This window comes from Notamacropus eugenii, chromosome 5 (assembly GCF_028372415.1).
Source record: "Notamacropus eugenii isolate mMacEug1 chromosome 5, mMacEug1.pri_v2, whole genome shotgun sequence".
In the NCBI taxonomy this organism is placed as follows: Eukaryota; Metazoa; Chordata; class Mammalia; order Diprotodontia; family Macropodidae; genus Notamacropus; species Notamacropus eugenii.
The window spans coordinates 149262254-149275682 of NC_092876.1; the positions used below are offsets into that span (position 1 = coordinate 149262254).

The 13429-nt window shown below is 35.3% G+C and overlaps 1 protein-coding gene across 4 annotated transcripts in view; it reads right to left on the reverse strand.

The window, feature by feature from the left end:
* Positions 1–13429, reverse strand: part of GRIA4 (glutamate ionotropic receptor AMPA type subunit 4) — a 456325-nt gene that overhangs the window by 57788 nt on the left and 385108 nt on the right. For all 4 annotated transcript variants that reach the window (XR_011967457.1, XM_072611221.1, XM_072611222.1 and 1 more), the window contains exons 12-13: positions 12817–13187; positions 10369–10567 (exon numbers count right to left, since the gene is read on the reverse strand). Coding sequence is in view for 3 of the 4 variants with exons in the window: in XM_072611221.1 (XP_072467322.1) it covers positions 10369–10567; positions 12817–13187 (570 nt within the window). In the remaining variant the exon portion in view is untranslated. The remainder of the gene's footprint in view (positions 1–10368; positions 10568–12816; positions 13188–13429) is intronic.

Genomic DNA, 13429 nt, shown 5'->3' on the forward strand with positions numbered 1-13429 from the left:
AAGCTCATTTGGATATCATTTCATCCACTAAAATTACTTAAATCATCTAAATTATTTCCTGGTATCTGAATTAAACATCTGATATTTCATCTGCATGCAGATTTTCTAATTTTAGAAAACCTTGAATCTTGCTTGATAATACATGAGGAAAAGCAGGTTTATATTTGGCCTCACAGCACTCCTTCAATAATAACCTATGACATTTTGGATCCAGATTTACATCACAAATTGTTGAGAAACTTCATTCAGATTTAAACTTACTTATAAGACCAAAGACTATCTAAATATACTTTTTTTCCTATCATTAGATGAATTTGTTGCTGGTCTCTCCAGAACTTATTATTTGGTAAATGTTTATTAAATATTTGCTAAATTGGATGTGATCAAATGAAAAGGATTTCTTTTTTTTTTGATTCTGTTACATAAAATATTTTATTTCTTTTAAAAAGTAAAGAAGTTTATTGATGTTTTTAATAGCCATTTCTAGAATAAAACTTTACATTTTAGGTCATTCCCATCACTCAAACTATTGCTAAGTCAATTAAGTGGTAGCAGCAGAGAAATACAAAGTCAAAGCTCTATAGAAACCTAAAGGTTAAGAAGAGGCAAATTTTAGTCATGGTGCAAGTGAATGAAATCAGAGAACCCAGATAGCTCTTGCACCTGGAGGGGGTGGTTTTATGGGGAACCCATTTTATTATAAGGAAGGTTTGATGTACAACATACTTGGGGATCTCTAAGTGGTGATGACAATAATAACTGCCCTGAGCTCAGGGTTCACCTGCATGGTGAAGGTGTTAGAAAGGATTTCTTAAAGGACCTACAGATATTCTAAACAATTGAGACAAAGAGGTATGCTTTTGGAATCAAAGTCATCTTGGAAGTTAAATTACACAATAATTGGGACCGAGATTATTAGGCTCTAACTAAAATGTGAATTTTCTTGTTCTTATGAACTCTAAAATGCCATACAAGTGCCATCTAGCCATAATAACAATAAGAATATAAATGCCCATGGAGAGAGGTTCAGGTTTGAGACTCAAGGTTCAGCTAATTAATATGAATAGGACTCCTTGATAACTCACTATGTCTTGTCAATGTCTACTCCCTAGTCGGCATTTGGAAAATGTCCCAAGGTACAAGGAAAGTGTAGGATTTGACAGGTCAACTGTAGATATTATAATCTACACAGATAAAGAAAGAAATGAAAGGCCCCTCTCAGAGTTCTCATGGCTGGATAGAAGTATAAAAGCTTTCATACTACACATTCAATAGAAAGAGGAGCTTTTGTCCCTCCCCTTAGCGAGGGTCCCTTCATTTCTCTAGTGTAGGAGATACCTTGGATGACATTCAGTTTAATCATCTAGGAAAATCAAACTCTTTCAGGCTGTATCAGCTTTGTATATATCTATACATGCATATGGAGTCAGTCTTCAAAAAAATATAAGCTCTTTGAGGACAGAGCTTATTTATTTTTTGTTTTTCCTATTTTCTATAGCAAGTACAGTGTTTGGAACGTGGTAGGACTTATTAAATTGCTGCTGATTGACTGCTAATTAGAGTATGCCCAAGGAGCCCTTAGAAAAACTGATAATTCAGAGGATTGTTGTTCAACAGGAAGTTTTCATTTCAGTTCCTGATTTTTCCTAATTTTTGCAGTGTAGCTTCCCCCAAAATGAACAATCTTATCCTGCTGGACCTCTCAATTCTCTTCTGTTTTCTAGGACAACTGTATCTGTACGCAGTATGTAAAGTGAGATAAGAAAAAAGTGAGTGACTGTGGCAGCAAAATGGGATTTTGCTCCCCTAATTGCAACTATCTGGATTTGGAGTTTGAGGAGGAAGGTTTATGAAGATGACAGGTTCACTATGATGATCAGGATCCTTACTTTTGCCTTCTTTGATGTTCTATAGACAGTATCAGTGTGGATAATAATTCTGCAATGATAAATCTCTGATACAAGATTTGGTACCCCTTCACTGTCTTTTCCACTTCTAGGCTATGGAAGATGCTGCCAATGAAGCTTACTCCCCACCCCTCTAGGTAGCAGGTATTTTGTATCATCATTCTTCTCTAACCTGTTTGTTTATATCTGCCCTCAATATGGCCAGGAAAGGTGGTATTGTTGTTTTTTAAACAGAAGCACAAAGATGACCAAATCTACAGGGGAAAAGGAACGATAAAGACAATTTGTTTGACAATTATTATAAATAGACATGCATTTTAAAGAAATTCAACGAACTTTATAAAGGAGAAAACAACATTAAATCATAGATCTGTGCCACTTATTAGGTAATTTTATAAATACTTAAAAATAGTCTTTTAAGATATGTCTCTTAGCTGAACTGAGATATGAGGATTGAAACTGAATAGACTTTTGAGACAGCTCATTAAGAAATAACAATGAAAGGGGTGGAGCCAAGATGGCAGAGTAGAAAGACACACATACTCTAGCTCTTTCCCCCCAGCCAATAAAATAGCTATAAAAAATGATTCTCAACAAATTCTAGAGCAGTAGAAGCCACAGAATAGAGTGAAAGAAATTTCCAGCCCAAGGCAGGTTGGAAGACCAACAGGAAAGGTCTATCACACTGGGCGCAGAGAACAGTCCAGCTTTGGCTTTGGCACCAGAAGGAACAAGACTGGGACAGGCCTTGGAGGCAGAATCCTCAGCAGCAACAGCAGTAGTTCTCAGATCCCTCAACCCACAAATGCCAAAAACAACTTTAAATGTCAATGAGAGGGCTTTTTTCCACTGGGCGAGAAGGGAGCAGGGTCCTCCCTCAGCCCCAATCCCAGGCAGCTGCTACGGAGGCAGCAGCAGCAGCAGTGGTGGCAGTAGTGGTAACAGCATCCATTTGTGGAGCCCTCTGCCTAAAGTCCCTGGGGGAATTGAGCAGCTGATCTGAATCTCAGGCCTGAGCACTGTCCTGGGATGAGGAGGAGCGCTGGCATGGTGGAGCTGAAGGTGGTTGTGGAGAGGGAATTCTACTACTTGCAGATTCTGGGCAGAAAAGTTTTTAGTTGCTCCCAGACCACTGTGCAGGCCAGAAGAGGAGTTTCTTCCTCTCCCTTGATTGTGCCACCTTGGATAGAGTATACCCTCCTCTTGACAAAGAACTCAAAAGTCAAATAACTAGCTGGGGAAATGCCCAAAAAAGGAGAAAAAATAAGACTGTAGGAGGTTACTTTCGTGGTGAACAGGTATTTTCTTCCATCCTTTCAGATGAGGAAGAACAATACATACCATCAGAGGAAGTCAAGTCTTTCAAAACCTCCAAAGTAAATATGCAATGGTCTCAGGTCATGGAAGAGCTCAAAAAAGATTTTGAAAATCAAGTAAGAGAGGTGGAGGAAAATTTGAGAAGAGAAATGAGAGCAATGCAAGAAAATCATGAAAAGTGAGTCAACAGCTTGCTAAAGGAGACCCAAAAAATGCTGAAGAAAATAACACCTTTAAAAATAGGCTAATTCAATTGGTAAAAGAGGTTCAAAAAGCCAATGAGGAGGAGAATGCTTTAAAAAGTGGGATTAGTCAAATGGAAAAGGAGGTCAAAAGCTCACTGAAGAAAATAATTCTTTAAAAATCAGAATGGAGCAGATGGAAGCTAATGACTTTATGAGAAATCAAGAAATTATAAACAAAACCAAAAAAATAAAAAATGGAAGATAATGTGAAATATCTCATTGGAATAACAACTGACCAGGAAAATAGATCCAGGAGAGACAATTTAAAAATTATGGGACTACCTGAAAGCCATGATCAGAAAAAGAGCCTGGACATCATCTTTCATGAAAATTTCAAGGAAAACTGCCCTGATATTCTATAACCAGAGGGCAAAATAAACATTGAAAGAATCCACAGATCACCTCTTGAAAGAGATCCAAAAAGAGAAACTCCTAGGAATATTGTAGCCAAATTCCAGAGTTCCCAGGTCAAGGAGAAACTATTGCAAGCAGCTAGAAAGAAACAATTCAAGCAATGTGGAAATACAATCAGGATAACACAAGATCTAGCAGCTTCTACATTAAGGGATTGAAGGGCTTGGAATATGATATTCCAGAAATCAAAGTAACTAAGATTAAAACCAAGAATCACCTACATAGCAAAACTGAGTATAATACTTCAGGGGGAAAAATTGTCATTCAATGAAATAGAGGACTTTCAAGAATTCATGATGAAATGACCAGAGCTGAAAAGAAAATTTGACTTCAAACGCAAGAATTAAGAAAAGCATGAAAAGGTAAACAGGAAAGAGAAATCATAAGGGACTTATTAAAGTTGAACTTTTTATATTCCTACATGGAAAGATAATATTTGTAACTCTTGAAACTTTTCTCAGGATCTGGATAGTTGGAGGGATTACATACATACACACATACACACACACATATAGACAGAGAGCACAGGGTGAGTTGAATAGGAAGGGATCATATCTAAAAAAATAAAATTAAGGGCCGAGAGAGGAATATACTGGGAAGAGAAAGAGAGAAATAGAATGGGGCAAATTATCTCTCATAAAACAGGTAAGAAAAAGCTTTTTAATGAAGGGGAAAAGCAGGGAGGTGAGAGGGAAAAAGTGAAGCTTACTCTCATCATATTTGATTCAAGGAAGGAATAACATGCACATTCAATTTGGTAAGAAAACCTATCTTACACTAAAGGAAAGTAGGGGAGAAAGGGATAAGCAGGGTGGTGGGGATGATGGAAAAGAAGGGAAATGGGAGGAGGGAGTAATTAGAAGTAAACACTCTTGGGGAGGGAAAAGGTCAAAAGAGAGACTAGAAGAAATAGGGGGCAGGATAGGATGGAGGGAAATATAGTTAGTTTTACACAACATGTCTATTATGGAAGTCATTTGCAAAATTACACATATGTAGCCTATATTGAATTGCTTGCCTTCTCAGTGGGGATGGGTGGGGAGGGAGGAAAGAAGGGAGTCGGAACTCAAAGTTTTAGGAACAAATGTTAAGAGTTGTTTTTGCATAGAACTGAGAAATAAGAAATACAGGTAATGGGGTATAGAAATTTATCTTGCCCTACAAGACAAGAGAGAAGATGGGGGTAAGGGAAGGGAGATGCGTTAGAAGGGAGGGCAGATTGGTAGAAGGGGTAATCAGAATACTTGGCACTTTGGGGTGGAGGGAGGGGAGAGATGGGGAGAAAATTTGGAACTCAAAATTTTGTGGAAATGAATGTTGAAAACTTAAATAAATAAATAAACATTAAAAAAAATAACAATTAGATACAGTCTAACAAAGAACCTATTACACTATTGGAAAAAGGCAAAATATTCTTTTAAAGGCAAAATATTCACTTATATGCCACTTTTATACTTTTTTAAAATGCCCTGATCTCTTGAATTTCAAGGTAGAGTACGTAACATTTGCTTAAAATCTATAATATATGCACAAATGCAAGAAGGGATTCAGCTCCTTTAAAACAAGATAAAGGTTTAATGGCTAAAATAACCCAGTTTATGGAAATAGGCCAGTGAAAATTGGTTTTAAAAAATGGCAAATGAAGACTAGGTTGTGAAATGTGAATTACCCTTGAAAAAAAAGGAAAGCATAAACATTTTGTTAAAGGTACTATTACTAGCAATAGAGCCACTCAGCTTCTGACCAACAAGACTGGACTAAGCCCAGATGGGTGGGAGATGCTGCACTGTTTTTCTTCATCTTTATTCTAATTTGAAAGAAAGCAGGATGGAGAACCAGAGGTCAGAAGAGAAGCACTGTAGTTTTCTCTAGGCTTTATCTAGAACTGAAAGAAGGTTGCTATCTGATATGTTAGAATAATATGATTTAGATTAAAAATAGCACGGAATGGAAGCAGGAAAAACGATGAGGCATTTCAGCAGGGACACAACAAACTTGGAAACTGCTCACGTATTGAATCGAGGCTTTTGTACCTTCAAGATCTGTGTCTATAGGGTCTGTCTGAAGCTCATCACACTATTGTGAGTATAACACTCAGGGCACTACACAACCAATTCTTGATCTAGAAGGAGGAGAGACAGGCCAAGCAAATATCAAGGGGTTGGATTAAGCAGTTATATCTCCATTCTGAGCAATTGAAAATAACTATCTGATATTTAAATTTTTGATATCTATTAAAGAAGAGTTGTAAGTAATAAAGCTGTATCTTATAGTAAAGAACTTAATTTCCTTAAAAGGTGGCAAGGAAAGTCTATATTCTTGTATATTCCAGAACTCTTGAACCTAGAAAAGTGTCTAGCACAGAGTAAGTGCTTAATAGAAACTTGATGAATGATTAAAAAAACAAACAAATAAACAAAACTCCAGACAGGTTTATATTATTATGGATGCATGATTTCTGGCAATACAAGAAAACTGCTAGCATCTGACCCTTAAATTCTCCAACTAGTCAAAAGGTATTTAATGACCTAAGCTTCTCTTTGAAACAAAAGGTGATCTTAAAAAAAACCACAAAAAACTTTCCCCCCCAAATCCAATAGACTTCTTCTGATGTTGCGGTGCTATGAGTCATGTAATCCCTCAGTCTCTGATGATTTAGAAAATCACCCAAAGAGTAACCAAAAGTAGCATTATGGGTATGAGTAGGCTGTACCACATCCTAAGAAAGAATTATGCAAGAGTAGGAGAGTAATGGATGTTGTTGGAGTATTGTTTGACCAGAAAAGAAAGTGGAAATGGCCAGGGATAATCTAGGCATGTCAAACTTTATTGACATGGATGCAAAGTCATAAGTTCCCTTACGTAGGATGGATCCCTGTGAAGGATTTATAAACTTGAACAAGAATCACACAAGATAGGTAGATAGGGATAGATTGTGATATGCCTTGCTGCTGAAAGTATTCACATCAATAAGATGATATCTATCAAAATTTCAAAATACCAAAAAAAATGATTTTTCTGCTAGTGACATTCATACACAGTGACAGATGTGACAGTCAACATTTCTTAGATTCAGAAAGCAATTAAACAGAATTGAGTAGGGTCAAGCCTAGACTTTATTTACCATCTCTGTCAAGTTAAAAGGCCAAAGTGTGGAAAATTATCTTTATATTCTGGTACTATGGATTTTGATATTTTAAAGGGACATATTGAAGTTTTAATCACTTTACTATTTCTTTTATGGTTGTGAGAAGTACATCATTTGTAAGCTATGTTCTTGCTAGAAAATATCAAATAAATAGCAGTTGGATTAGAAGCCAAGTCAACAAGCGTTTACTATGTGCCAAACTCTGGGCTCAGTACTGAGAATAAAAATACAAGAAAGAGAGTTTCTGCCTTCAAGGAGCATACTTTCTAATGGGGGAAGACAACAAAAAGGGAGCTGAAAAGGAGGTGAGGTGGGGCAGTAAGAAAAGGGAGGAGAGGAATGAACACATAGTTGGCCTGAGCATTTTCTTTCAAATAATGTTTCTGGGAGGAATCATATAAGCAGAAGAAGTGGCCTCAAGGCAGAGAACACTTCCAGTGGGAGGAGTACAGAGTGAATTTCCAAAGTGAGACATCTTCTGCGGCTTGACAAAGTTTAGAGATTCAGGAATGGAGCCTGAAGACAAATGACCAGAACACTAGCAGACCTTGAAGATCCCATCCACCTATAAATCTATGATTCTAATTTCATACAAAATTCTTAATTCTGCTGGCTTCAATGGAGCCTGAAATGTAGTAGTCACTTAATAAATGTTTGTGGATTGATTAATCATCTCCTGAATATCCTGTAATGCCTTGTTTCTTCCAATAGGCTGTATAGAAGGACCTAAGTTCTACTAAGGCCTCCTGCACATAGGAAACTTCAAATAACGTTCTGAGCAATGATTATATACTATCTACCTCTTTTTCATTTTATTGGTAACTTATGTTGTCACTTCTTCAAATCTAAACTATGAGAAATCAACTACATCTAAAATTCAATTTATTCAAGCACAGTAGGAATAATGATGTATAAGCACTGTAACTATTAGAAGTATCATTTTTTTTCCTGACAAGTATAAACCATTGTCAAGTGCCTCTATAGTTCTACTAACAAGAATAAAAATAATACAATGCATACAAGTCTCCTGTTAGGGAAACTACTCATTGGTAGATTCAGAAACAATTTATCACCCTGACCTAATATTGATTACAGGTGCAGAATCACTAAAGTGCTGGGTATAGGTCATTGCCAGGGGCAGAATAGTGGAGGAAATAAACACAATATTACTATGTTCTTATGAGAAAATATTTGTGATGAATTGAAAAATACACCAGTCTACTCAATCAAACTGACAAACGGCTCATTGAAAGCAGTGCCAGTCTATGGGAAAGGGAGGGAATCCATTGTGTGAAATCCATGCTTTTTATTTTCTGATGAGTTGTAGTTTATATGTTTTAGAGCCTGGAATTTTTATACACATATTTGTTCACTAAGAAGCTTTACAACTCAAATCTGGTTAGATAAAAAAAAATGTGTATGTTCTGCAAATCCAGGCAACAACCTTATCCATTATATGTATGTCCATTAATTCACTTATTTATTTTCAGCAGCAGCTCCTGTGTACTGTGAACTGATTTATTTCTTCCAGATAGGAACAAGATAAAATAAAATAAAATTTCCCATTTTGTCTGATCATTCTAACATTTACAGTAACATTTTCTTGGACTTTTTTCTTTGTCAATTAAATAGAAATTTATTTTCTTTATCATTTCATGGAGAATGCAAAAAAGCTTAACAAGTAGCTTATTGACAGGTACAAAAATCATCATTCCCCATCCACCCCCATTCCCCCAGGCCAAACCAATTATATCTCTAAACTTGTTCTTTGTTTTCCTGCAACTTCAGAACCATTTTGGAATAAGATGATTCCATCCCATCTTCCTATTTTCTTGATGAAAAACCTGTTATTTGTCAAAATTCATGCCTTCCACAGAACTGGAATTATGCTAAACTTGCACTTGTACTTAATTCTAATAAAGCATTGTTGTCATGAAGAGTATTAGTAAGTAAAAAATTTAGGCTGTTTATACCTAACTTCAGTAACAGAATCTTAATAGACTTTTTAATATAATACCTCATGATCAAATTTATTGTGTGAGGGAAATTCTAAAAAAAATTCTTATCAATAGAAAGGTTTTAAGTAATGCAATAAAACATAATAATGAAAAATGCTTGATTCAGTCAATTGTTCTTTTGTGTATACGAAATTGGATATCTGGTTTGACCAATTAGTTTTTACTGAATTAACTATTGATTTGGATGATACCTGTAAAGAGATATTAAAAGTCTTTTGAAAAACAAACAAATGTATGTTTTCCTTGAAAGTTAAGATAGCTTAACCATTTTGGCTATATTTAATGTCCTACACTTTGAAATGGAAAGTAAAATTTAAATTTATAAGGTAAAAGATAGCATACATAAAAGTAAAATTTTAAAATTCTATTTAAATTTATTTGGCATATAATTATGGACTTACTTTAAGGATTACTGTTTTTTATGTGAGAAGTCATGAAATAAAATATATTCAAATATTCATGTAATCTTCTATGTTTCTTAAGCAAATAACCCAAAATGATTATAATACAAGTGTTTTCAGTCATAATTAAATATCCTTGAAAATATAGATAGAGAATATATCCTAAATCCTAGAAAGTCCTTTTAAAATGTTTGTATCATTGGTTCTAAGGAGAGTAAGAGTTCAGGAGCGTTCAGAAAATCAAACTCTGCCATGGAAGGGACCCCTAAAAACACATGCAAGGCTGGGACATGAGTCACAAGTCTCATGAAGAACAACACATGTTCTTCTATGCTGATGCAGCTAACTTCCACTTCTAATGCTGTTAGGAAAATACAAAATGAAGATTAACCACATTCTGATAGGTGCTCTTTGAATTTACACATTTTCTGCCTTCATTCTCTGAAAAGAAGGAAACTGCAGGTTGAAACTATTATCACGGAACAATACAATCCATATGGGCAATAAAGTTTGCAGTTAAAGTTTTGGTTTGAAAAGGCAATGAGCTAAAATTAGATTTCAAAAGCTGTCTAATGCAAGCATTTCCCCCTTCTCATTCAAATTCTTATTCCTTAGCACAAAGCTGCACTAAGTAAAAGCAATGCAGTCCCCTTCACTGTTATCATAGCATTGTCAATACTTGCTATTGCTATGGAAGCATTAGATCAATTATTAATGGAAAGTTTTTCCAATCAGCTTTTGCTTTCCCAGTCCATTGGGGGCAATGTACTTTTCTTGAACAAAGATCAGTAATTATTTTTTAAACTCTATAAAGTAGTCATAGACAATAACCAAATATCCCAGATTGCACCATAATTCCTTACAAAGTGACATATGTTTCAAAGTGAGGAACATTTTTTGATGCTTGTGCTGACTTACTCTGAAGAACTCTTTCGTTGACCCAGAGTCCAATGTTCCATATGCAATTTCAGTTTGTTTGGCAAGATCTTCTGCACTTTCTATTGGGGAGACCATTCGCTCAACTGTCAAGAATGCAGCAAGGTTGGCCGTGTAAGATGAGATGATGATGAGTGTAAAGAACCACCAAACTCCTCCAACAATTCGACCTGAGAGGGATCTAAACGTGAATAAGATAATGAACATTTCCTGTCTTGCAGGTCAAGAAAGAGAAAGCAAAGAGAAAAATGCTATATTTTAATTGCTTATTAAAGAAGTAATTTTAATCAATCTACCTAATTATACATATTTTAGCAGGATTGCTTTTAAGGATTTATGTAATATTTAGTGATCTTTCTGCTATATTTATAATGTAATTGATATTGAAAATGTGGATTTAAAATTTCTTCTTTATTACTCAATAAGAAGAAGTGGATAAAGTCTAACTTTGTGCTGGATTTTATCCTTAATGCACAGAAGATTGTTAATAAGATCCTAATAGAATTGGAGAAAAGATAGATTGCGTTGTTTTGTCTAGTCATAGCTTCACTGAGAGGGAGTGGCATATGTTGGAGGTAGTAGAGTTGGCACTGTAGCTGAAATAGGTGAATGACTATGTTCATTCCAAAATAATCTTAGTTCTTGGACATAGCACTGCAGACTTCATTTCCTTTCTGTATTAGCTGAAGTACATTTTTACATTAACTTATATATCTTCGCACTACTCACTCTTTCCCTTGCTTGATATTGGATTAAGGGTGTGGATGAGGGCAGATAAATTATCTAAATAAGAAAAGTCAGGATGCACTGATGACCTCATTAGCACCTTATACTGTCTAAATTGATCTTGAAACTTTTTGACTTCTGCTGGATTGAGGAATTCCTATGTAATTTCCATTGCTAGCATTAAAGCTAGCATAATAAATTATCTTTTTTGATCCTCACAACAATCTTGGGAGGTAGGTGCTATTTCAACTGACACTGAGAGAGGTTAAATGATTTGCCTTAGGTCACACAACTAGAAAATGCCAAAGAGAGGATATAAATTTGTCTTCCTGATTTCAAATCAGCCACCTTAACTATATCATAATAATTTTGCGTAACTCTCTCCTCATACCTTAAATATTTTTCTAAGTTTTAGTTTTTGCCTTGGTCATGGTCTCTTAATACAAGTGTATATAATAATTATCTGTCTTGCTTCTGATTGCTTGTTTAAACAACAGAAAGTAACTTTAGGAGGTCCTAATTGATATATGTTCAAGAATTTATATATTTAGCTCAAGATATGTGTATGTGTGTTCCAATTTCAGGAATATATATACTACACCAACTGCCTTTTGAATATGCAAGGTGTCCAAAAAATCTTAGTGCTGTTTTATGTTTAATAGCTTTAAGTTATTATACATATGATCTCTCCCCTCCCAGTCCCTCTCCCCCATTTTATTCTGTCTTCTTTATGGGGAAAGTGAATTACAATTTGGTTACTTCTGTTTGCTATTGGAGGTTGACCTATTTTTTTTTTTCAGCAAAATTAACAGTGCAGTTACTCAGATGTATCCCAAGGTAATCCTGAAAACATATGCAAAAAGCCTAGAATGCCAGTAATCACTTCAACATAAATGTTGGAGTAGATTGGTCTCGAAATAGTATTTGTCTTGATTACAGAACTTAATATATGAAGTCTTAGAGTATATGCCTCTTACAGTGATTCATATTTTATGGAACTTCATAGCAGACTTATCCCTTAAGTTACATTGGCATGAGAATCAAACTTAACAGTTGCTACCCATCAGCTTATTAAAATGTTTATTCAAATCATGAGAAGGGAACTGAACATGAGTTCATGTAATTACAATTTAGATTTTATTTTCCATCTGTCAAATCACTGAGCTAAACATTAATACTAAATGGTTTTGACAGTGGTGAGGGTTGACATAAGTTACTGATCTAGAGGGAACATTAATCTTTATGATTTATTCACATTTTATGCAAACAAGAAAGAAATTAGCTAGGATTATGCTCAATATAATTTGTGAATTGAAGGTTTTTGTTAGTTTCAAAAAATGTTTAATTTTAGAAAAAGAGCACATGGACGTAGAGCTAGGATAAGACAATGCACTCTAGGCAAGGTTTAAAGATTATACCACCTATGTAATAGACTATTGTAATCTTATCACAACTTATCACAAGATAAATACCTATCTGCCACAGACATAACAACTTCTGGCAGTTGAAAATATATATTTATAAACACTAATGTTAAAAAGTGCTCTGGGTTTCCCTTCCCTGTGCTTCCTGCAGCTAAGTTCTAGACAGATACTTACCTTGCCTGTCCTTAGTACTGGATCTAGGTGGATCGGTGAACCTCAAAAATGTTGGAATTAGTGAAGGATACTAGATAAAGGAAATATTCAGAGTTTTAAAACTAACCTTGGTGAAATGTCACATCCTTGCTGCATAAAGGCACCCAAGGAAAACCACAGGCTGTTAAAAATGCCAAACTCATTGGGAGGCTGGTCACTTGGTCCTTCTTTTCCATCCTCTGGCTCTTCCGTGTGCCACTCATATGGGCTAAATCTACTAACTAGGAATAGGACCACGCTGACACCAATGTAGGCAAAAACTATGCACATCCAAATCTCATAGGCCAAAGGATCCAAGAAGGAAAAGACTCCTGGTTTAGATTTCTGAGGCTTTTTAATCATAATGGATATGCCCAAACTCATAAAGGGCTTTGAAAAGTCAATAACCTCTTCTCGGACCAAAGTGATTGTTAGTGGGGCGATAGCAATCTCTGCTTTCTAAAAAAAGAAGAAACACATACATGCATATATGTTAATATTATTCCATGAAAACACCTGGTCAGCTATATAGTCAGATTTGAGCGAAGTGATTTGTTTTCATATACAGGATATAATTCAGGCCATTTAGATCTCCCAAAGTATGTTTTTGGTGGTAATAATTTTGGGGTAGAGGAGATAGAAAAAGATGAGAATATGACTTCTGATTATTTCATTTGTAATTAAGGTGATGAAAAGAGTAG